The following is a 26,485-nucleotide window of genomic DNA, read 5'->3' as shown; positions in this document are numbered from 1 at the left end:
AGTAAGGATACATATTAGCCCAGGTAGCAGAAAGACATCTCATTTGAAAGATTCTGCACTATATAACAAGAGAAGAACGTAACATAGATCAAGTAAATTAACTAAAAGTAAGACTGATTTCAAACTGAAACACACAGAATTCACTTGACCTTGGACAGAAAAGCCCATCCAAGTAACACTCAAAAGCAAGGATTTTGCTAGAATGGAAATTTTAATCACCTGTTGGACTCCATTTCTTAACAACTGCACCTTAACCCATAAAATAGATATACACTATAACTAGATGGATGTTAATATTGAAATCATCATAGGATAGACAGTCTAATTTAAGCACCCCTCCAAATTCAGTAATATACACCACAGTATCACAGAATCATAGAATGGTTTGGGTTGGAAAGGACCTTAAAGATCATCTAGTTCCAACCCCCCTGACATGGGCAGGGACACCCTTCCACTAGATCAGGTTGCTCAAGGCGCCATCCAGTCTGGTCTTAAACACTTCTGGGAAGGGGGCATCCACAACTTCTCTGGGCAACTTGTTCCACTGTCTCACTACCCTCACAGTAAAGAATTTCTTTCTAATATCTAATCTAAATCTACCCTCTTTCAGTTTAAAACCATCCCCCCTCATCCTATCACTACATGCCCTTCTAAAAAGCCCCTCTCCAGCTTTCCTGTAGGCCCCCTTCAGGTACCGGAAGGCTGCTATGAGGTCTCCCTGGAGCCTTCTCTTCTCCAGGCTGAACAATACCAACTCTCTCAGCCTGTCTTCTTGGAAGAGGTGCTCCAGCCCTCTGATCATCTTCATGGCCCTCCTCTGGACTCGCTCCAACACCTCCACGTCCTTCTTATGTTGGGGACCCCAGAACTGAACGCAGTACTCCAAGTGGAGTCTCATGAGAGCAGAGTAGGGGGCAGTATCACCTCCCTCGACCTGCTGGCCACGCTGCTTTTGATGCACAATACAGTTGGCTTTCTGGGCTGCAAGCTCACATTGCTGGCTCATGTTGAGCTTCTCATCAACTATCACCCCCAAGTCCTTCTCCACACGGCTGCTCTCAATCCATTCTCCACCCAGCCTGTATTTGTGCTTGGGATTGCCCCGACCCACGTGCAGGACCTTGCACTTGGCCTTGTTGAACTTCATGCGGTTCACACGGATCCACTTCTCAAGTCTGTCAAGGTCCCTCTGGATGGCATCCCTTCCCTCCAGCATGCTAACCGCTCTACACAGCTTGGCGTTGTCGGCAAACTTGCTGAGGGAGCACTCAATCGCACTGTCCATGTCGCCGACAAAGATGTTAAACAGCGCTGGTCCCAATACCGACCCCTGAGGAACACCACTCATCACTGGTCTCCACTTGGACATCAAGCCGTTGACCACAACACTTTGAGTGCGACCATCCAGCCAATTCCTTATCCAGCAAGTGGTCCATCTGTCAAGTTCATGTCTCTCCAATTTACAAACAGGGATGTGGTGCGGGACGGTATCAAACGCTTTGCACAAGTCCAGGTAGATGACATCAGTCGCTCTTCCCTTATCCAGCAACATCGTAGAAGGCCACCAAATTTGTCAGGCACTATTTGCCCTTAGTGAAGCCATGTTGGCTGTCACCAACCACCTCCTTATTTTCTTTGTGCCTTAGCATAGTTTCCAGGAGGATGTGCTCCACGATCTTGTTGGGCACAGAGGTGAGATTGACTGGCCTGTAGCTTCCCGGGTCTTCTTTTTTTCCCTTTTTAAAAATGGGGGTTATATTTGCCCTTTTCCAGTCAGTGGAAACTTTACCAGACTGCCATGACTTCTCAAAAATGATGGATAGTGGCTTAGCAACTTCATCCGCCAGCTCCCCCAGGTCCCGCGGATGCATCTCATCAGGTCACATGGACTTGTGCACCTTCAGGTTCCTTAGGTGGCCTCAATTCTGATCTTCTCCTACAGTGGGCAGTTCTTCATTCTCCCAGTCCCTGCCTTTGCCTTCTGCAACTTGGGTAGCGTGGGGCTAGAGCACTTGCCAGTGAAGACTGACGCAAAAAAGTCATTTTGCATCAGCCTTCTCCATATGCCAGGTAACCAGGTCTCCTGTTTCCTTCTGGACAGGGCCCACATTTTCCCTAGTCTTCCTTTTATCACTGACATACCTATAGAAGCTTTTCTTGTTGCCCTTGAAATCCCCTAGATTTAATTCTATCAGGGCTTTAGCTTTCCTAACCGTATCACACATAGCCAAGTAGTTACGAGCGTCATGACTAGACCTAACAGTAAGATAACCCTAGTCTAACATGAAAAGAGAGGCATGCTGAAGACTGTCAAAGTTACTGCACTATACTGGTGGTTAGAGAATAGTCACTGGACTTAGGTCTGTACTATACAAAATCCGAAGTCTTTTTCAGCTGTGGGTAAAAAAGACTTTGTATTTTGTATAGTACTGACTTAAGACAACTCAAGAGAATACTAGATACTAAATGCTGCGCTAGAGGGTTTAGTAAAAAGAAGTCACATTCCAGGGAATGACATAGCCCAAAGCCGACTGAATTATGAGACAACTAAATCTGCAGACGAATGGAGAAGTTCATTAACTATGCACTGAATACAAATGATGAAATACCTCTTTACATCTGAGGCAACTGATATCAGCAAGGAGACTCTTATCTGGAATTCTCATTTGGCCAGAAAATGTGACAACTTACAGAGCAGGTTAGCAGATTTTCCATCAAATGAATACTCTAAAGACAGACTAAGTCATTTTAGTCATTGCCTAAAAAATGCTGAGGAACAGCAATTAAATTTCTAGCATATGAATCACTTTCTTGTTAATAAACATCACAGAAGCATAGTGCTTTACGGTCTCAAACGAGCTTGTTTCCTATTTCAAGGAGGGGTAAGGACTGATGATAGCACTCAAAACAGATGGAGGAAAGTAATGACAAACTTGTAATGAGTACCTCAGGAATAAATCCAGCTTACTAATAAATAAAACTTTCCTGAGCAATTAAGAATGTGGAGGTCTAATGAAGCTACATGGGTTTGCATCTTCCCCTTCTCTTTGGACAAGTGTGACAAAAGATGTCTTACAACTGAATACTGCCCATACAGTCTGACATAGTCCTTGATACTGAGCAAATTATTCAACTTCAAGATTCAGTGTGGTCCAAACCCACATATTTCTCATTTTTAGACTGTTTGCCATAGGATACAGAAACTTGGTCTGTAGAAATACAGAGGGGATTTGTGAGGATGAACTCAGTCATGACTTTGAAGCATTCTGCTAGTATAATCATAAACGCCTTAAAAACAGTATGAGATAACAAACAGCTCAGTCTTTGGAGCACATAACTGTAAGCAGTAACTAAGTTAAGGGAAGATAAACAAAATACTGACTAGCTGCTGATTAAATGAACACTAAAAATCCTGTGCACTCAATGAAATGAGAAGTCATGTGGGAAAACAGTACAGGATCATGTAATCCAAGACTGTAATACAGGCTACACAAGCACAGTGGAGTAAAATGAAGGTTGAGCAAGTAACCCTAACTCAGTAAGAGCTCTTAACCTTAGAGTCGTAACCTTTTTAACAACTTTCATCTCCTCCAAACTATCAATATAAGTTTACAAGCAAATACATGTACACCTAAATCGTCAAGAATACATTTGAACTCCGCTACACAGAGGTGGGCAAAACCCCAGACACTGCTATTCTTAGTTCATTCAGCCCGTTTCTGTAAGAAACTGCTTCCAGTGTATCCTTAGTTCACCTTTTCAGAGAGTACTGCTTTCCCAAGGCTGCCTCAGGGTCCTGCTGACGGATTGCTCTAATTGCAGTTGGTGAAGTAAAGAAGGCAGCTACTTCATGCTCTGCTAGCACACGGAAATAGGCACCAGCATCTGGCGTTCCCACAGGCTTCCCCTATGGAGAGAATAATTTAAAATGTCACAGGATAAAAATACTTCATAATTCCTTGACAGTTCAAGGCTTGAACGCGTAACAGTAGTGGCAGCACAGTAACAGAAGTAATTTCAAGTAAGACTTTAAAGAAGGCTTTGTTAAAAATAATACTGTAAGCGTATTCACTTGTAGAAATGAACTCACAAGCTCTGGGCACAGCCTCGCAAAAGAACACAGCACATGCTAGCTGTTACTTAGAAAAAGACAACAAATGGACATGTGACTGAAAAGTTAGCCACAAAGAGCTGTTATTACACTGGCTGCAGAGGTAGTCACACCTACATCTGCCCTTACTGTGAAGCAGCCTGTAAAACACCTGGTGTCCCACTGAACTAGGAGTCTCTGGACACAGCGGCACTGCAGCTATATCCTCATGCACAGGCCTACAGGACATAATGCCTAGAAATTTCCTCCCAATTCTGGAAAAATTCCCACTTAGCTGCTTGCAGCTGGCTTCTTGGCACCTTTGTGCTGCTACCCCACATGAAGACTGCAGAGAAGCCAAAGACCCCTTTTCTGTTTTACTGTGCTACCAGACTGTGGTCTGGTTTGTGGTTGGGTTTTTTTTAAACTAAACATTGTCTTGAGCTAAGGAGCATAGTCAGGAGAATTATAAACAGAAGTAATCAGATGTGACAAATTGTCCAATGGTAAGTAATAATAACAAAAAATAATCAAAAATACTTTTCTGTGGTGCTGCAAATATGAAAAGCAATTAGCACAGGATCATGTAATCACAATCTTACTGTATGTAATTACCACAGTGCATTAACTGCACCACACATATTCTGAAATCATGAAAAGATGATGTTAAAGTAGAATGAGCATTAGCTCTACAGGTATTGCCATAACTTTTCACTAGAAAGGCCACACTTGGAAGATGAACTTTGACAGAGCACACAAGTTAGGAGAGACATACACTCTTCATCCTGCAAACACAGCTTTCTTGATGCTTTATGCAAGAAGCCACAAACACAGAGAAAGTTTCACTACTGAAATCATAGAATCATTTAGGGTGGAAAGGACCTTTAAGATCATCAAGTCCAATCATTAACCTAGCACAGCCAAGTCCACCACTAAACCATGACCCTAAGCATCACATCCACAGGTACTTTAAACACCTCCAGGGACGGTGACTTCAGCACTTCCCTGGGCAGCCTGTTCCACTGCTTGACAACCCTTTTGGTAAAGAAATTTTTCCTGTTACCCAAGCTAAACCTCCCCTGGTACAACTTGAGGCCGTTTCCTCTCATCCTATCACTTGTTACTTAGAAGAAGAGACTGACACCCGCCTCGCTACAACCTCCTTTCAGGTAGTTGTAGAGTGATAAGGTCTCCCCTGAGCCTCCTTTTCTCCAGGCTAAACAATCCCAGTTCCCTCAGCCGCTCCTCATAAGACTTGTGCTCTAGACCCTTCATCAGCTTCGTTGCCCTTCTTTGGACTCTCTCCAGCACCTCAATGTCTTTCTTGTAGTGAGGGGCTCAAAACTGAACACAGTATTTGAGGTGCAGCCTCACCAGTGCTGAGTACAGGGGGACGATCACTTCCCTAGTCCTGCTGGCCACACTGTTTCTGATACAAGCCAAGATGCTTCTTGGCCTCCTTGGCCACCTGGGCACACTGCTGGCTCATCTTCAGCCAGCTATCGATCAACACCCCCAGGTCCTTTTCTGCCAGGCAGCTTTCCAGCCACTCTTCCCCAAGCCTGTAGCATGACTATCTTTACAGCAGCTCACCATTCACAAGACAAATTCATACCTTCACCACCTTTGTGTAAATGCATATTTTGAATAGATAGATTAATAGGTCAAGTGGAAAATAACAGCATACGAAACTCTAATTAATACTTTTCCTTCTACCAAGATGCAAAAGGAACACAGGTATTTGAATACCTTGAAGAATTTACTAAATCCACTATTTTTATTCTGATAATGAGGCACTAGTAACACAGTAAATGTCTTTATGAAAAAAGACACTACTCAAGTTAGTTGCCCCACCCAAACATAAAAAGCAGCACACTGGCTGTGATGCAGGCTCACAGGAGTTCACCCCTTTCCTTCTCTCGCCCCTGCCCTCCCCACTGCAACCTCCCCCACACTTGCTCTGCTTCCAGCTATGCCTGAACACTGGCAAGAGCACTGATGGACCATTTGGCAGAATTAAAGAACGCAGGACGCCTGAGGTCAGATATGTACCATTGGCTTTGCAGTCCTACAGTGAGATACTGCTGGTGAGAGGAGCGCTGCAGCAGAGGATCACCGTAAAAGGAAAAAACCACCAAGACAAAACAGAATGCACAATTGAAAAGACAATTTTTTTTAAAGGATGGAGAGGCGGTGAGAGGCAAATGGAAAGAAAATAAACAAAAGAAACAGTCCTCAGCCGAACTAGCAGGGAGGAGTATCACCAATGCCAAAACCTCTCTTTTCGCTAATAGCCTATCCTAAATTACCAAGAAGAAATGCAAAAGTATGCTATTTGCATGCCAAAAAAGTGAGTTATGTCCTTTTTCCTGTCATACAATGCACAGTTCCCAAAGAAAAATCTTTCACCAGACTATCTTTAAGCATCCTCCTTGCACACTTCTTCATTGCAATTTTCATGTATTCATCCAAGTGTTTATCAATATTTGTTCATGAACCTATTTGTTCAAGTTCATGTCATCTCCCTATAATGTTCACTATACCTGCAGATCTGCAACCATCTGGTTAGGAGTTCAAGTCCACATCACTAACACTTAAACAAATGGTCTCAGACTGAAAAAGTCTGTATTTCCATAAACTTCTCATTAATTAATTACATAACTGAACTACCACCATTTGTAATAATCTTGGACAGCAACAAACCTAACTGTGGAGCAATCTGAAATTGATTAGCCTGCCAGTAATAACGTAGACTGTTCTTTTTAACGAAATGGGCATGTCCAGAGCCTATAAAAGGGCTGTGTCTGGCCCCAAGCACATCCATTCCCTCCCAGGGGCTCAGCTGCTGATGCTCAAGGCCAGGTTTGCCATGGTGCAGCTGTGTAACCTTAGATCAGACTGCTAGGAAAACAGCAGGGTTGTGAGAAGAGCTGAAAGGAGTCTCCCCTTGCTCGGGAGGCGATTTATGCTCAGGCCCTCACCCTTGGTCCCTGCCCAAGCTACATCGCAGCCGTGCCTGTGCCTGACACCTCCAGCAATCTTGAGCCTGAGTGCATCTTCAACACAAGCAGCTAAACCTTCAAGAGTGTGTGGGTGGGCATACAGGGCTCTGACAGGCTGATATTTATATGTCACAGGTAAGCTAGAACAGCTTTGGCTTGGAGAAGCACCATTCTCAGATCTAGGAGAAAAACAAATAAAACAACACAAACAGCATAAGGAAAAGGAATAGAAAATTCCCCTGACAGTCAATAGGAAATAATACCCACAGAATAAGGTGACACTTAAAATATTCATTTAGGAAAAAAAAAAAAAATCCGGCCCAGCTGTAAAATATTCTTACTGATTCTGCAGAAAAACTTCCCCAGTGCCTTGGTAGCTGTTCACAGTTCAGCAAATGCACAAACAAAAACTGACATAAGCAAAACAAATCTGAGACAGTGCCAATTAATTTCAGAGCCCAAAAAACTACAAATAAAATCGACAAAGAGTTCTCATTTATTATACAAAAATTTTAAGAAGTACTGCAAGATGCCATGAGAGGCTTATTACCACATGCAATTTTGGTTTTTAAAAAGTTAGCAATATAAGCAATAAAGCACAAGGTAATTGAATTCAGAATACACTGACAGATTTCTGAGTCAGTTGGGGACTATGAGCAAATTAGATGCTTCCACTCAATTTCTGCAGGGATCAGTTCAAGACCTGTTGCTATTCAATATTTGCATCAATATTGGAGATGAAAAATTATTTTAAAAGTTACTGGCAATAATTTCTGTGGTTGGCAGAAACTGAGAGCATGGTAAACAATCACAGAATCATTTTGATTGAAAAAGGCCTTTAAGATCATCAACTCCAACCGCTAAAGAACAAGACCAAAGCAGTCAAGAGTGATCTGCCTCACCTTATTTAAAAAAGTAGAAACAGACACTTCTTGTACCAGCTAGGAGGATTCAAGTAGAAAAGACTTTCTTTTAATAACCTACCACGAGACTCTGAGACAGACAGAGAGGAACATCTTTCTGGAAGTACCTAGATTTAGCATGTAATTTATCAGATGTCTACCAGATGAGCAGACATCCTCAGGCAGAACGTCTAATGTCTCTAATTGATGGATAATACATGATTATGAAAGAAGACTCATAGTCAGAGAGCAAGAATGATCAAGGGGGTAGAAAAGTTCTCCTATGGAGAAAATCAGAAGCCACTGGGATGGATTACTTGAGGAAAAAGACATATAAGAGGAGCTATAATAAAATAACCAACAACGCATCAGTAACAGCTCAGCAATTCCCTTTCTGTCTGACCCCTAACAACTAGGGGCTCTTCAATTAAAGACAAATTCAAAATTATGAGGAGGAAATTCTCTCTGCATAGCCAATATTATACATGGAACTCATTGCCACTAAAACCTGCTGACACCAAAGCACACACAAAATCCTGACACATCAGGATTCAAAAGAATATGTTCATAGAGGCATTTGCCTTTCTGCTGCCAAACCTCCACTAAGGACTCGAGATGATACATCCTACTGAAATCGCTCCACAAATACAGTCAGTATAGATGATGGCAGAAAGATCACAAAACTGGCAAACTCCAGAGGCAGTGCTTGCTTTGTAAGCTGATGATAATGCCTTACAGAAACTGTAGAGAGGCTGGATGTCCCTAAGTTGCTAACAGTTGTGCCAAATTAGAGTAATTTTAAACCTGTTGCTGTTGTTGTGTACCCTGTGGATCTGTTGCAACAGCAGGGACTGGAAGGACCCCACTGAGTGTTGTGAAGAAAGCTCCACTTGCACAGCAATGTCTTGCTACAGCCCTGTGTGGGACAATAGCTCCTTCTCTGTCCTAGACCACTTAAATGAAGTCCTTCATGCACGGCTCCTTGGCAAGTGCGGGCATCCTCTTCCCTACCCTAGCTCCAATTCAAAGTCCCAAGCACTGGAACCACTATGCTGACTTTTTCCTGACATCACAAGACCACACGCAGTAACCAGACTTTCTCTTCATGCTGCTCTGTTGCTTGCAATCCCATTAGCAAGAGCAACCCAGAGTGGGCTGTGAGGCTTCAAGTAGCTTATTTATAGCTGAAGTTTGTCATGCCTTGGAGAAAAACAATCCAGGACAGATTATAAAAAAAAAAAAACAAAAAAAACAAAAAACCTTGCTGTATTCAAAGGAATTCATTATTGTTTTCACATTCCTGACAATGGTGTTAAAGCAAGTAAAAACTGAAAGCATGTAGTTTCCATAGCAATTGTTAAAATGCAAGTTGTCACCTACTAAGTAATTTAAAAATAAACAAACCACTTTAAGAAGTGAGGATATGAAGTCAGCCCAGTTTATATTCAATAGTGGTTGTCAGTAAACAAAGGGGGAAAAGGTGTTCTTTCTCCATACCTAAACAGCACACTGATACTCCCCAACACAAAACCCATCATTACGCAATCATTTAGGAAAAACTTTGACTACAAATTTATGAATATTCACTGTTAAGACAGTCTTCTGAGCAGAGGAAAATTTATACACTAGTCTTCTTTGTAAACATTTTTTTTCTCCCTGTGTGTACAGAAGCCTTCCTTTTCTTCCCATTTTTAATCCTCAAAAAGACAATACTGATGTCATGAACACTGTCTGAAGACCTGATTGGTGGCATCTCAGAGACAGAAAATGGGAAATGTACTATTACTGTTTAATAATGTTCTCACCAAGAGCAAAAATCATGAAGCAGACATGTAGTTCAACCAGATATTAACTCTGATTTTTCTTTAATACTCACTGTTAAAGCAGTAGGATTTTTACCCTTTTTATTTTCCACAACCAACACATTTTAAATTCAGAGGTACCTTTATACCAACAATAACCATCTTGATTCACACAGAGATAAAACTTCACTGTAAGATGACCTTGTAACAGAGACTGCTGAAGGAATGCATCACTTTCCTCCCCGCTCCTTCTTGTCTTACTCTACACCTGCTAGAATGAAAACCTCTTCATTGCAGTATTTATTTTAGTGATTCTCTTCTGCCAAATTCATGCAACAATTTTAATGAGGCCCAGTGTATCAGTGGTCAAAAATAGCTACTATAAAACTACCGAAGTCTTTTCCTTATCTTTGAGAAACTGACATTTTTCTCACACCGCTTTCCTCTTCTACTTAACTAGCATGGCGGTGACAAGTTAATCCCTTTGGAATGAAGAATCTAATTAACACCTATTAGGTGTTTAAACATTAATTAGACTATAGTAATTTAATACTCAAGCTAATGTGATATGTGATTCTATAAATGTGCATTTCTGCTACCGGGTGAAGTTTTTGCTCCTTGTCATTCAGAATATCAGAGAAGTCAACCACAGTGGTCCCCAGCCTTAAAATTCTACTAATTTAGTGGGAAATCACTGGCGTTTTTCCAGACAAACTAGAAAATGGAACTCTTCTGTAACAGAATTAAACTTGAAAAGGAATAAAAATTATTTCTTTCTTTTTTACTATTTTATTTCTATTTTTCTAGTGAAAGTCATTTATAACTGGAGTTCTCTGCTTAATTATTCGTAGACAACCTGAAGCCACTGAAGCCCCCAAAATTGCATACCAGAACTATACTGAGCATCTGGAAATGAAATAAAGGTGGAGTCAGGGTGTGAAAACTACCCAGCATTACGTAAATTGTGCAAGTTATAAAATCAGCATAGGAAAGAGCTCAATTTCTTTCTTCTCCAAATTTCAGCTCACACATTTAGTGTCGATACACTCCGATGAGGTATGTTTTGTGTTCACTGCCTCCAAAACTTCTTGATTAAAATGCAAAGGAGCTTAAAAGAAGTACTTATTATTCATAAAGAAGGATTCTAAAATATAAAAGAAAAAAAATCAAAGCAATACTTTTTGACTAGTGAATAGAACAGTTGAATAAATCAACTGAAAACTGTGGATGATTAAATACACTTAAAAATGTAAGAGTCATACAAGAGGGGGAAAAAAAAGATATTAGTATCTATATAGGCATATTTACATAGCATGTAGGCTTACCTTTATGAACTCCCATCTGCATATGGGAATGCATATGTATGACACACACTGACACTGCAAGGACCAGCTCTTAGCAGCATATGCCAAGATTTCTCACACTCCTACATACACAAATAAGAATTCGGTCTACAAAGTCTTTAGCCTAAACAGTCAACAATTTACTACATCATGTACTGCAAAATCAGAAGTGATCCTAACTGGAGGACTATTATATACTGCAGAGTTAGTGATCTACGTAACAGTTGACCTGAGAAGGCGCAGGCCTGTACTGTGCTTGTCTATCTTTTCACTTTGCCCAGAAGGTCTATTCTGTGTGGGTAAATTCAAGCAAAATAAGAAAGTAAAGATTTCTAGCTTGTGTGGAGATCATATACCAGAAAATTAACATCACATATTGATCCATACTATCTAACAAAAAATGTCATCAGCTATAGAATCAGCAAAGAATAGATACTCTTTTCCTAGAGTATATTTCTGCTTCATAAATCTTCAACGTATTTACTAACTCTGATTACCTATACAAATAATTTAAGTTGTTGGGAAAGTAGATTCAAGATTGAAGGACAGTATGTTTACTTAATTACATATAGCTTACAGTGATGTCCACACATCCTTTTAAGCCTTCACTTCCAAACAGAACAAGGTCAAAATAAGTAACAGGGTTTTTTTGCTTAAGGATACTGAATTTGCAAAGATGTCACAAGGTCTTTACATACTATAAAGACGTAACAGCAAAGATTGTTACCATCTGACAGGAGAGGGACAAATGGAGTCTTGTGAGATTTAAGTGCAGCACACAGACTGTTCTTCCTCACCCTTTCACCTCAGGAAAAGGCAGATGAAAAACACACACTGAATACTTCAGTATGCAAAGCCATATATACTTCAGTTAATTTTTCATAGCCAAATCTTGTTTCTCTTGTTCACAGTGGTCTCTTCTGTCACCACAATAATGCAGAAAACAGTTCAGACTTTCTCTGCTTCACAGGAAAAAACGATCTTTTGATAGGCAGCAAACAGAACATTGCAGTGATCTCTTTCTTTCATAAGCAGTTAACTGAGCCTAAATGACTTAAATCAAGATATTAAAATCAATGCCCAAATTATTTAATGAACCTTCAGGAGTTCTCACAGATGTATCCATATTTGTCCTACATAAAAGGTTCAAATACATACATATACCTATACAAATGCAGATATATATATATATTTGAACATACGAATTGTGGGAAACTTACTGTACTCTTTTCCCACATAAAGACATATTAAGTTACCAAGTAATCCTTTCTGCAAGAGAGTCTACCTCATGAGTTTAACACATTATTTCATTTACCTGTTCCTCTTGAATTCTGCCTTTTTTTCTTTTCCTAGGACTTTGCCCTACTGTTTTTAAATAAACTCCTTCCTCCTTTTTTAAAAAAACTACTCAATTACTTTTAATTTGCAACATCCTAGAAATAACCTTGCTTCCTAACATCCTTCAGAATTCGTATGCGCACTAAGAACCAAGCGTCACTCCTGCAATCAGCAAGCTGACACTTGTCATTGACTCAAAAGCTTTCAGAAGTTCCACAGTGAGCTGGTTTGTAAATTCACAGAAGCAAGTGGATTCCACCAGATTACCGCATCGGAGACTCTTCAAAAAAGAGCTAAGCATAAGCAATACTCAAATGAATGGCTGATTTTTATTGCCATAGTTGCACTGTAGATATTCTCTGCATCGTGTATTTCAATAATTCATTCATTGCAAGCTTTGATGCTCAGCACTGACAGTAAGCAAGTCAGTAAACATCTGGACAGAATCACAGAATCACAGAATGTTAGGGATTGGAAGGGACCTCGAAAGATCATCCAGTCCAATCCCCCTGACGGAGCAGGATTACCTAGACCATATCACACAGGAACGTGTCCAGGCGGGTTTTGAATGTCTCCAGAGAAGGAGACTCCACAACCTCTCTGGGCAGCCTGTTCCAGTGTTCGGTCACCCTCACCGTAAAGAAGTTTTTCCTCATATTTAAGTGGAACCTCCTGTGTTCCAGCTTGCACCCATTGCCCCTTGTCCTGTGAAGGGATGTCACTGAGAAGAGCCTGGCACCATCCTCATGACACTTGCCCTTTACATATTTATAAACATTAATGAGGTCACAAGACTAACCATTTGTTTAAGTTTTCTCAGTTGCTGCAGTCATTGGCTGGGAGCATTAAGGCACGTGAACATCTCTATCTCAGCCGTTTAGGGGGAAAAAAAAAACCTTGTGCTTGTTTTTGTAATTTTGTGGACTGTAATATTTAATAAAAAACACTTGTTTTGCAAACCTGCTTTTCTGAGAGACTACTGAAAAATCAATCCAATGCCTAGAAGCTAAAAAATGAAGTTATTTGCCTCAGGTCTTACAGCTCACAAAATTATGTGGAAGAAAAACATCCTGACAAAAGCTCATTTTCTATTTCATAGAATAACTTAACACACTATCCACAGTCTTTCCAAGAACAGAAGGAAAAGTTAACACTTTCAGAAGTTAACCACAAAGTTAAAAGTTAACCACAAAGACAAAAACAAATTCCAAAACACATTTTTAAGACCTCAAGATTTGCTTTGCTTTTAAATATTGCATTTTGTTTCTTATTTTACATTTTTCTGTTATAAAAAAGGTAAATAACAGGATTTTGCACAAAGCAATATACACTGCTGTCACCTAGTCACAACCTGCTGTATGAGAGATTACCAATCTTCTTCCTACTACATGCACTGGTAGAAATAAACTTAGTATCATGTGAAATAATAACAGGAAACATGAATCCGAGCACATATGGTGTCATAGACTTTGTTTACATAGCAAGTAGCAAGGTGAATTAGAGCAGATCAGCAGATCAAACCATTTAATGCCAACACTTTTTACCTCTTCGATTAGATGTTATTTGAGGCTTATTTTAGACTAGACTTTGCCTTGTTCACTGGACCAATAATGCAGTTCAAAGTTTTTCTGATGGAAAACTATCCTACAGATCTTTGCTCCCTTGACTAAAGGGACTTCTCTTGGAGGGAGTGGCATGCTGTCCTTTTCACCTGTTTCATGCAGATGACAGTAGCATGGCAGTTCACACATAGCCAGTACGCTCAACCATAAAGTTTCTATATTCCTTATCTTCCGTATCTCTGGTCACAGAAACAAAACATAGGCCAGTGCCTTCTTGCCAAGGGACAGGATCATTATGTTCTCAATGCCAATGAGCATGATGAGAGATGCTGCATGCCCTTGCACCCCACACCATAGGGTACACTGACAACAGTGCAGCACAGGCCTAATTTAATTGTGCTTCTACTGAATACATAATGGAACCGCAATCTAAATTTGGTCATCTGAAAGGCACTGGGCTATGTGGGACAGACACTGTGCAAATGTTTCCAATACCTTCCAAATTCAGGGTATCGCTTTTAGTCTGAACCATTTCTGAGGACAACTTTGAAAGCTTCCTTCAGACTGAAACACTGAGTACAGCTTCTGCAGCACCCGTATGCATAGGTCTCCCCTCTCTTTGTTATAGACGGGGCATCCAGCAATGCTCCTGTGTCAGGACTTTGTCTGCTCCTTCACTGAAGACAGTCATCAACCTGTAGAGGTTTGGTTAAGTGAGAAGGGGCACGATCTTGTGCCACTGAGCAGTCTGAGCAACCCAGGCTTTGAGCAAGGGTTAAGCCCAGAGCTAGCGACCTTGGACTCCCCTTGCACGGTGCAGAACAAAGAACCCCGTGGTGCCTGCTTCGCGGGAAGCAAAACTACATCCGGGAGGGGGGGGGCGGTCACGGCTCTGAATATGTAAACCTATGGACCAATCACAAGTGCGATCGGGGCGCGTGATTAACATATGCATAGTCTATATAACCACTGCTTTCTTTGTTAATAAACGAGAAGCTTCCATACTCACATTGAGATCGTGAAGTTTACTCCAGACCGTTCCCCAGCACCTGCAAGCGCGCCTCCCCCGGTTTTCCCCTTACTACAACTGGTAGCAGAGGATGGTTCCCTTCGGCGTGCTCTCTCCGAGACTGCGGTAAGCAGCGAAAAGGAGGTGTTGGGAAAAAGACGGCTGGGAGCGGTGCTGTTCGGGTCAAATAGGGCAGAGCAGACACTGGAAGAGTTGGCCACTCAGCTCCCAGAGTTCAGGTGCTGTTCGGGTTCAATTAAGGACAGAGCAGACACTGGAAAAGGGGCAGCCATGGAGATAGAGGCTGCAGCCACGCTGCTTGCAGGTATCTTCTCTAAGAGAGGAAGCGAGACAGCGGAGAAACAGCTAATTAAGCTGATAAAGTTGGGCCAGCGCTGGGGACATTTTAAAGACACAGCGCTTGTATTTTCTGTGGAGGAATGGAGAGAAGTGGGAGACATTATGTGGGAAAAGACTGTTGAGAGGGACCCCGAGGAAAAAGAAATTAAGGAGGTGCGTGGACTCTGGCAAAACGTGATAGAGATTTTAAAAACTATGAGGGCAGAAAGAGAGGTCGCCTGCGCGGCTGCTGAGATGCGGCCGGCGCCACCGGAGCCCAACCCCCCCGCTAAAACAGAAAAACCTGGGGTTCTGGCTCGTTTCTTCGGGTTACCGGCAGTTAAGGGCATGTCAGCGACGAAAAAACTACCTATCACTGAGATCCGTATGGCAGTAGAAGCGGCGAACTCCCGGGAGAAATGGCGCAGCAAGAATTTAGAGGAGGTTGCAAACAAAGAACCACGTGGCGCTCCTTGGACCGCGTGGCAAAGGGAGTGGAAACAGGAGGGGGAGGGGTGGTCAGCCCCTCACCCTGCTCAGCCGCGTCCGGAGAGGGGGGGCCGGCCCCTCCCCTCCGCGCCGCCGGAGTACCCGCCCCTCCCGCCTTCGCCCTGTCAATCAAGATTGCCGAGCGCCGTTGCGAAAGTGGTCTATCCGCTAGGTTTGTCGGTTTTCACCCCGACGGCCCGGGTTCGATTCCCGGTGTGAGAATCACGTGATTGGAAAATTCTTTAACAAAAAAAAAGCTGCAGTTACCCACTATGGAGTAAAATCAGACGCTGTAGCAATACCAAATATACAGGTTTAGTACTTTTTTTGCCTGTTAGTGAATGTTTCACATGTGTAAGGTTTTGGTTGAGATGTTAAATGGTGGAGGAGTACTGTGGATGTGAATGTGGGAAGTAAGTTTAATCATGTGCGATTGGTTATAGGGCCTAAGCTGCAGTAATTAACTTTTTGCTGATTTATTCAACAATGCCTTGTTGCTTTCTATGCATTAATGTTTGGGTGTAAAGATTGTGTGTATATCCAACAGGGAGACACAGTATTTAAATTGACCAACCTAATGTTACAACTGCTTTGAGGTGGCCTATGACTGAAAAGGGAATGCAGATTACTAAGGGACTAGTGGAGGAACAGTTAAAAGCAGGACATATCAAACCCTCAGTTAGTCCTTGGAATACACCCATTTTTGTCATCCCTAAGAAAAGTGGAAAGTGGAGATTATTACATGATTTACGGAAAATTAATGAGCAAATGCAAGCAATGGGAGCATTGCAACCAGGTATTCCGTCACCTAACATGTTACCAGCAGGCTGGCATATATTGATTGTAGACTTGAAGGACTGTTTTTTCACCATATCCTTACATCCTCAGGACACCATGAGGTTTGCCTTTTCTATTCCTGTTATCAACAAAGCAGAACCAGCTCAGAGGTATGAGTGGGTAGTTCTACCGCAGGGCATGAAAAATTCACCTACGTTATGTCAGCTTTATGTGGCATGGGCACTGAAACCATTGCGCCAGCTATGGCCACAGACTATCATCTATCATTATATGGATGATATTTTGTTATGCCAGGCCGATCCTTTTTCAGAAGAAAGTCTCCACAAACTAACAACAACGTTGGCGGAGAAAGGTCTCGTGATTGCACCAGAAAAGATTCAACGAACTGATCCCTGGAAATACTTAGGATGGACAATTTTGGATGCTCAAATCCGACCTCAAAAGGTGGAGCTACATACAGATTTGAAGAACCTGAAGGATGTACAAACACTTCTCGGAGATATTCAGTGGGTCCGTAACTGTGTCGGTATCTCGAACACCGAGATTGCCCCCCTCACCGAACTGCTGCGACGATCACACCCTGCTGACACCATACAGCTGTCTGAGACTCAACAAAGCGCGTTGCGGTCAATCATCGCCAAATTACAAACTGCATGGTCTTCGCGACGCATTCGTGAACTACTTGTGTCTCTGCTTGTAATTAACAGTGAAAATATGGTTTGTGGTGTCATTTGTCAGTGGCAAAACAAAAAGGGGGAACTCCCCCAGGGCTACAACCAATGCCACTACAAATGCCACGATAAAGATGAAGCTTTTTGAGTGTTGGAATGGGTATTCCTTAGTGTACAACCAAAGACAAGCATACAGACTAGACCAGAAGCCATAGGGGAACTAGTGAGAAAGGGTAGATCTAGGATTATAGAATTAACGGGACTGGATCCAGCGGATATTAGTATTCCTGTTAATGCTGTAGACCTAGAATGGTGGTTCCGTAATTCTCGACCCACTCAAGGAGGCGTTTTTGGGGTACGAAGGAAGAGTCCATTCACAGCAACCGAAAGGTAAATTATGGCAGATATTACAGAAAAATCAATGGATAGAAAAATCTAAAGTACAGAAAACACCAATAGTGGAAGGGTTAACGGTCTATACAGATGCGGGAAAGAAACAGCACAAAGAGGTGTGTGTGTGGCAGGAAAAGGGAATTGGGTACACCACATGCTGTATGGTCAGACCGATGATACCTTACAGACTCTGGAACTATCTGCCGTAGGCTGGGCCTTGACAAATTGGCTGGATGGGGCTATAAATATAGTCACAGATTCTATGTACGTAGCAGGTGTCATCCCACGCTTGGAGGAGGCATTGCTCCGAAACACACAAAATCCCCGCCTTGGGCAGTTATTCTTGCAATTACGGTCTATTATGCGACAACGCAGTGCGCCTTGTTGCATAATACATGTGCGGAGTCATCAATGGGATCTTGGTTTGGGTAAGGGCAATCAGGTGGCAGACTCCCTGGTTAGTCCTGCTTGCCATACTCCTCCTTTAGACAAATTTCAACAAGCCAGACAAAGTCATGAGCATTTCCATCAAAATGCAAAAGGAATACAGAGACAATTTGGAATAACAGAAAATGAGGCAAAATCTATTGCTCAAGCATGTCCGAGGTGTGGGGCTCAGGGACGAGACATTGGTATTGGTGTAAACCCGAAGGGTTTGGCAGCACTTGAGCTATGGCAGATGGATGTAACACATATTCCAGAGTTTGGGAGACAAAAATATGTACATGTCACAGTAGATACTTTCTCGAGGTTAATCTGGGCATCTGCAATGTCCGGAGAAAAGGCGCAACAGGTTTGTAAACATTTGTTGGCATGTTTTGCCATTATGGGGTGCCAGAACAGATCAAAACAGATAATGGGCCGGCATACACCAGCCAAAAGTTTCGTGTATTTTTAACACGCTGGGGAGTGAAACATGTTACTGGTATACCACACTCCCCGACAGGTCAAGGGATCATCGAACGCACCCATAGAACCATAAAGGAATATTTAAGGAGACAGAAGGAGGTAGATACTGATCCAACATCGCGGTTGCATAAAGTGTTGTTTACTTTGAATTTTCTGTGTTTAACAGGGGACCGAGAAGAACCACCGGTTGTTGTACATCACCAGCAGTTGAAATTTAATAACAACACCATTATACCTCAGTTACAGGTGATTTATCGGGAACCTGCTACAGGGGAGTGGAAAGGACCGGTGCTAGTGATCCTTAGTGGCCGGGGATATATGTGCGTGGCCACTGACCAGGGACCACTTTGGGTGCCGAGCCGATCAGTAAAACCACACCTCCCCGAGAAATCGGATGGGTGATGGAACTGGTAAAAATCGTTCTTACAGGAGTTCTTGTGATTGCAGTTATCTTGTTGATGTTACCATGTTTATTTTCTTGTTTGCAGAAAGCGTTAAGGAAACTTGTGAATCAGGCCTGGCTTGCTCACAAACAAGAAGGGGGAACTGTAGAGGTTTGGTTAAGTGAGAAGGGGCACGATCTTGTGCCACTGAGCAGTCTGAGCAACCCAGGCTTTGAGCAAGGGTTAAGCCCAGAGCTAGCGACCTTGGACTCCCCTTGCACGGTGCAGAACAAAGAACCCCGTGGTGCCTGCTTCGCGGGAAGCAAAACTACATCCGGGAGGGGGCGGGCGGTCACGGCTCTGGATATGTAAATCTATGGACCAATCACAAGTGCGATCGGGGCGCGTGATTAACATATGCATAGTCTATATAACCACTTCTTTCTTTGTTAATAAACGAGAAGCTTCCATACTCACATTGAGATCGTGTAGTTTACTCCGGACTGTTCCCCAGCACCCGCGAGCGCGCCTCCCCCGGTTTTCCCCTTACTACAATCAACCCACTAAGCATTCAGGAGTGCCTGGAGTGGGACAGGAGGAATACCCCTGAATATCAATGTCTTTCAATCTGGCAAATGTCATGCAATGATTAAAAAGGAACTGATTCCCAATACTTCTCTCTGTCCTCAGTTTTCCCCTCCTCCACATTTGTGTAATTCACACGCTCCCTTGCTGCATTCAATCAAATGTTTTGGGTAAATCTGGCTAGCCCAACTATGCCTTACCCCAGTCTGCAGTGCCCTTCCCTATATGACCTTTCCTGAGTGTGCCTTGGGGCAGAAGAAGATACAATATACTGCTAACAACCACTACCTTAACCACTGTATATTCAGAGAAATGGTATCATCCTGAATAATATTTGTTGTACAAGCAGCTGATTGCAGGGCAGGGACAGGATCTGACATGTGGCCAAAAGTACCAGCAACACTACCACCACTAGGGAGGTCCTTTATACACTGCATTTGAGGAGAGGAAGAGACAGTGTGGCTGGAGTTTTGTGCAGGAGCCTAAGTTACAGATGGTGCTCTAACAACTTCTATATTCACAATGTCATCAAAGCTTGTTTCATATGCTTTTTCATGCCGTCCGTATCCAGTACATTCACTATACTTTTGCAGTTCTTGTATGCTCTGCCATGAGTTACCACTAGATTTCCTTTCATGGTTCATACATTTCTAATTACCATTACAAATCACAAAGGTAATCAGCACGCCACAATGGCAAAGCTAAAAGAACTTCTGCCTCTGGGACCACTGAAAAAGACAGAACAATTACTATGTGGGCTTCACTCTGCACAGTGCTGGGAAAGCTGGGATATACCCAGAATTCCTAATGTCAAGTGAATGCAGGAAACCAAGTCTTAGCATGCTTAAGAGCTAACAATGTTTGTGCTTTTACAATGTCTTTCACTGTCACTGATGGATACAGGATTCACTCCCTGAAAAATAAAGAAGATGGTTCAAGCAACAGGTTCTTGCCTGGTGATTAGAGAATCAACAGTAACTTCTGAAAAAAATAACAACGTAAGGCAGCATGATTGCTTTTTTGCACACAAACGTTAGGATGCAGCAGGCCACTCTAACTGGACTAGTCTCCTCTCCATCCCACTGAGTTTCACCCCCAAGGAGAAGGATCAAGCCCTGAATGTCATCTGAGTCATGGCTTCAGGTGCCTTGAGTGGTAGGGGGAGGAAAGAAGAGACAAGTCTCCTTAAGAGTTCTTGCTCCAACCGCAGAGCTCCCAATTGCCTCAAACTCAGATCCAGTAAGAATCCGCCATCTCTAGTCCCACAAAACAAAGCATCCTCTCCTACATCCACAATAAAGGTAGTCTAACGGCCTGTAGGTGAAGGTGGTACACTCCACCATCTGCCATTTCTAAGTTTGTTGTTTCAGTGTACCTTGCCCCGCTGACCATCACCAGTGATACAGATGAAGTAGACAAGTTTGAAGGACAGTGAAGTAAGTTTTCCTTAAGAATTACTGTAATAGACTGGAGAGTATAAACACTGAAAACATACACACAATTTAAATATATACAGCATGAAGAATGGACAGGCATAAACAGAATCATCAGGATCACCAAGGGGAGGAGATGGTACCTTTTCAAAGCCTGGCTTTTTAGAATGGATCATACCTCATACAAAACTGTAGTATTTCCATGAAGGAGCGGCCCATAGCAAATGTAGGAATGACCAACAACCCAGCCTAAATCAGAAGCTGCCCACCACACCTAAAATGAAATAAAAACATAAATATAATGGGGAGTTTTTAAGAGGAGTTCAAAAACATTTACACGACATTTAAACAGAATTACCTCACCAGGTTTGAGTCCATATACAGCTGACATTGTCCAGTTCAGCATAACTGCATAGCCACCTGTTGGTCTAATAACACCCTAAATGAGAAAATTTGAATATTTAAGATCATTTGAAGGACGCAATGATATTCCTTTCTTCAATGGAATTTTGGTTTTTTTTTATCAGCAACAGACTTAAAGTTGTCTAATTCCAATACTCCTCACTTAAGTAAAGGATCCATTCCAACAAGTACATGCTTGTGCTAGCATTCCCACTGAAGAAGTAATTTTGGAAAGCAAACAAACAAATAAACAAACATAAAATGAAATTAACATAAAAACCCAACCTGAGCCCTAGATGACAATAGTTTTCAGAAGATAACTAACAAAGACTCAAATTCTCTCATTAAAATCAGATACACAAATATTTAGTCAACATATGCTGAAAAAAATAAGAAACTGAGTATTTACCTCACTTAAACTGTGGCCATCTAAATGCTAGGCATGTTTTAAATTCATTGCCTAGTCTTTCTGTATCATCACTGGAAAAGAGGAGCACCTCTGGAGCAGCTGATCCTTAAAATAACCAGGGCGAATTACTCCCTGAAATGTACTCTTCTTTCTGCACTGACTCTTTTTAAAGATGTCAGAAAATTGGCTTAAACCAGATGTCTATTTTTGAAAGGTTTAATATCCAGGCTGAAGTATACATCCCAGTCTTAGTCTAAAAGAGGGATTTGAAAATTAGAACGAGAGAGTATCAATGGCATCATGCACCTTGGCAAGCCAAAAACTGGCTCTGGAACACTGTTAATATGAAACATTTTGAAATACCTTGTAATACTTGTATGTTCAATATATTTTTATCATCTTCTAGTACATTGTTTCTAGAAGAAAGAATTAAGTAAACTATGTCTTGAAGTCCTGAACTAAAATTCAGGTGAAATTCATCAGACCAAACAAATATCTACAGTGCAGACATTACAATACAGCTATCTGTCTGTGCTAGGCACAGTACATTCTGTGTAGTTAGCAGAATGTAACAGGCACTTTCAGGCCTCATCCAAGAAACGAGGGACTGTAGAGACTTATTAGCTCATTAAAATGGAGATTGTCACAGCAGAGAATGGTTAACTAACACTTCACAAATTTCAGAAAGCAGACTGCCTGTTAGTCTCAGCTTCTAACTTAGTCCCTGCTCCAAGATTAACAAAAGTTTTGTTATGCAAGTCATAACCAAGTAATTTTACTTGCACGACCATTTAAAAGCAAGTTCCTTAAATTAATAAAAAAGGTATTTTATTCATTAAGTTATTCATTGTAGCTTAGTGCTAGCTGACAATCTCCCTCTTACAAAGGTGATTCATTCACCAAGGTGTCTATATTTTCCTCTGGAGAGCCAACACAGTGAAGCAAACTTCTGAGAACTTTTATCTCTGAGATACTATATTTTGAATTAACAGAAAAGTTACAGACAGTTAACAGACAGTTTTTGAATTAACTATATTTTGAATTAACAGGAAAATGCCTGTTGTAACAAAGGATCTTATCTTGGACCTTTTGACAATATAATTAAATAATTCAGATACATATGTTGCTTTAAAGTGCCCATATTCAAGGCAAAAGCAGACTTTTTTCTCAGCAAAATTGATGTTTGTTTTCCCTTACCTCCTCATAGATTCTGAACTTTACAGGTCACATCATTAAATAATTTTCTAGTAGTAGTCTAAGCACTGCCATATCCAAAGATTTGTGATACTGTCTCTGAAATTGTGGTGGTAAGACCACCGCCAGAAAATTATACTCAGCTTGTCCTCTAAACTTTAAAAGAGAATTATAAATACCAAGCAAACACTCAAGAGTTTGCTTTTAAAATAAGATCTTTTAAAAACAGATCATTAAGACTAATTGACATTTGAAAGCAAACATTTTCAAAGAACGCCCTATGTTAGTTTTCAATTACTCAGTCCAAACTTTCATTTTCATGGGAATTATGTTCTCAGAACTGTTCAGTAGCACAAGCCTTCAGAACATGCTTAATACCATTTAATCTGTAACGTCATTCAGTACATCTTATCTATGGGAAGATTAGCTAATATGTAAATAATGAGTAAGCAAAGGCTATTCAGCAATAAATGTTATCCCACAAGTGATATATTAACTAATCTTACCATTAAGTGACTATACTATGCTTATCTGAAGATATTAATGGATAAAAGACATTCTGCTGTCCTCAAAAGTTTATACTGTACAAACATTTTGAAGTAAATGCAGTTTATCTTTATATTACTTCTATTTAAATGAACAAACATGATTTATTCCTAAATGTGAATAAATGAGATTAAACCATTTCTAGCAATGCTTATCATTTACAGCACTAAGCTCTGGCAAACATTTTCAGCCTTTTTAATTAAATATTTTCTCAAGTGGAACTGCAAGTAGGTTGGTCACAGACATTTAAACTACAGACAGTCCTTTACCTTGGGCAAGCCTGTTGTTCCAGATGTATACAGAATATATAGTGGATGGTCTGAGGGAACGGAGACACATTTGTAATACTGTGCTTTTGCAAGCTCTTCTTCCCAGTCAAGGTCGCGACCTGGGACAAGAGGAACATGGCCCTGCCCATTGAAAAACAGAAAAGTGTCGAAAGAAAAACAGATGGAGTAAATGAAAGTGGGTCAAAAACCATGTACTATTCAATTTTCTGTACAGTACTATTCAATTTTCTGTACACTAATCTCTCTGCTGCATTAGTTCTATTTACTGTTTAAATCTTATGCATATAAAGTTCCCCTATAAAACTCAAAAATAAACTACAACAGATACACCAAAAATTTTACTTGTAAAAGAGAAAAGGCACATGCACTACATACACACCTGAAAGTTAACATAAAGGCACAACAACTGTACACCCACCAAATTAGGTCGCTTGTAAATGAGAACTTTATCAGGTTTTCTCTGTACGCTTGCCAGTGCTCCTTCTAAGAGGGATATGTATTCCACTTTCCTTTTTGGTTCTACTCCAAAACTTGCTGTTACAATAAGTTTGGGCTACAATAAAGAAGTTATATTGTTAAGATATACATTTGCAATATATTTTATTTATGTAACCTGATAACACGTTTTGCATTAAATTATTTGATTAATGATGCTCAATGTACAAAATTTATCTTCACATAATTAGAAACGGGGGTTTAGATCAGTTTTCTAAGCAAATCAAGCTTGTGTGATCTTGCTGTCCCCGCATCTGGTTTTTTGTTCAGGAGCACACTAATAAATTCTGACACTCTTCACCACTTTCAACCAAATTTGAGTAAGAAATCAACAATATTAAGTTCTTGTAAGTTGCACAAAAATTATGAACAGAGACAAAAACCCATCTCCATCTTAGCCCCTCCATTAAGGAAAAGTGGTACAGCGATGTCAACAATTATCTGTCCTGTTTAGCCCACTTTCTAATTATCTGCTTGCACTCAATGGCGTATTGCAAAACTAGCTGTAGCACTTTGCTGGTTCTTTTCCAGCCTGCAATTAAATGGCACAGGAGGGAAAATAAGGGTAAGAGGAAAAAGAAAGCAAACAAGAGATGACAGGGAACTAGAAACACAGGAAGAGAATAAGCTAAAGTCATAAGGCACATGAGGGAAGTAAAGCTAGAGTCTTTCAAGTGATGGTTGCAGGATTCAGGATGTAAAACCACTAAAAATCAGATTTCTACAGTTCTGTGGGTTTTTTAAGAGTAATTTCTATTTCCAAATGTGGATTCAGCATCTTTGTCATTAAATTAACCTCAGGTTTTATGTAAGATTTTCTAAGTCAACTATAGATACAAACTATTTTGACTTAGGTCCCAAGATCAGTATTTTTATTTCTTGTATTTCAGGAAATAGAAGGTAACACCAAAGAAACTACGTGTTAGAACACGTTTTAACTGGAGAAGAGTAAGCCTTCAATCTCCTTGCTTTCGGAGTTTTAGAAGTATATTTAGCATATGTCCCTCAGTCTGATCAAGCTAGTTTACTAATTGTATGCATTAGCATAAATCTCATTAAGTAGGCACAAACCACAATGCCACAGTTAAGGCTGCATTAAACTCAGCACAGAAAGCACAGATTAAATTGCCTTCTTGTGCAATAATAAAATGTTTCCTGTCCAAATCTGCCATTCAGGGATGTTTGCTAATTAGTTTGTATTGAAAATAAAGATTTCGGATGAGCTTTAAAATTTCAGCATTCGTCATCTTTCTCTTTTGGGATTCACTGATTTTAGTAAAAGATGATAAAATACAATGCAGTTAAACTGAAAACTCATCTGAAATTAGACTGTAGTTAATGTGAGATATTAACGCAGTTCTATTCAATTGTTAAGATGAAAGACTGTTGTCAACACCAGGTTTACAGTCATTTGTAAATGGTGCCGCCTCTGCTCATCAGCTGCTTTGTCTGCAGTAAGGAAGTTTAAAAATAACCAATACTAAATTGGCTAAGGTGATGTATTTCCCAAGTGAGCGTTGCTACTTGGAAGCATCATAGATCACTCTGGGCAAACCAAAGGTCCGTTACTGGCTTTAACTGCTGTTTTCTAGTGTTTTGCCTCTCTCTGCCTACTGACATTACTTCCCCTGCATCTCCGCTCCCATATTGCTTTTATACACCCATTTCCCACCTCTTCTGTGGCTCCATGCAGTCCTACATGGTAAGATTAGACAGAAATATAACAAGTTTGAAGGAAAACCAGGAAAGTTCAAAGGTTTGCTGCAGAAGGAATGCCAATGATAGTGAGCTGTAGCAAAAAAAATATGAAGTAGAAATGCGATAAAGCAAGGCCCAATAGTACCGGACCAATGATTTTATTCTGTCGTAAAGACACCACCTACAAATTCTTCTATAGTCTCTAATGGCACACAAGGCAAAGTTTAGAAAAAGCAATAAATACATTTTATTGGGCCAACTAATAAAGCTGCAAAATGCCCAAACTGAAAACCAACCAGCTTTGGGGCACAAAATGTTAGGAGTGTCACGAAGAGGTTTACAGTGAGATCCAGCACACAGGTCCTCACTATTGAATACACAAAGCTCCTCCTTCTTCGTGCCC

General features: G+C 41.0%; 1 protein-coding gene across 5 annotated transcripts in view; it reads right to left on the bottom strand.

Moving 5' to 3' along the window:
- The window catches only part of ACSS3 (acyl-CoA synthetase short chain family member 3), a 106,306-nt gene that overhangs the window by 59,081 nt on the left and 20,740 nt on the right, over positions 1–26,485 (bottom strand). For 3 of the 5 annotated variants that reach the window (XM_068400853.1, XM_068400856.1, XM_068400854.1), the window contains exons 4-8: positions 24,308–24,442; positions 23,869–24,009; positions 21,407–21,487; positions 21,227–21,322; positions 3,756–3,907 (exon numbers count right to left, since the gene is read on the bottom strand). In XM_068400853.1, the coding sequence (XP_068256954.1) occupies positions 3,756–3,907; positions 21,227–21,322; positions 21,407–21,487; positions 23,869–24,009; positions 24,308–24,442 (605 nt within the window). Of the gene's footprint in view, positions 1–3,755; positions 3,908–21,226; positions 21,323–21,406; positions 21,488–21,859; positions 22,113–23,868; positions 24,010–24,307; positions 24,443–26,485 lie in introns of those variants that run through there. The other 2 variants (XM_068400857.1, XM_068400858.1) reach the window with 2 other exon arrangements.

The sequence above is a fragment of the Nyctibius grandis genome, chromosome 5 (assembly GCF_013368605.1).
Source record: "Nyctibius grandis isolate bNycGra1 chromosome 5, bNycGra1.pri, whole genome shotgun sequence".
In the NCBI taxonomy this organism is placed as follows: Eukaryota; Metazoa; Chordata; class Aves; order Nyctibiiformes; family Nyctibiidae; genus Nyctibius; species Nyctibius grandis.
This window is presented reverse-complemented; position numbering and strand designations above follow the sequence as displayed.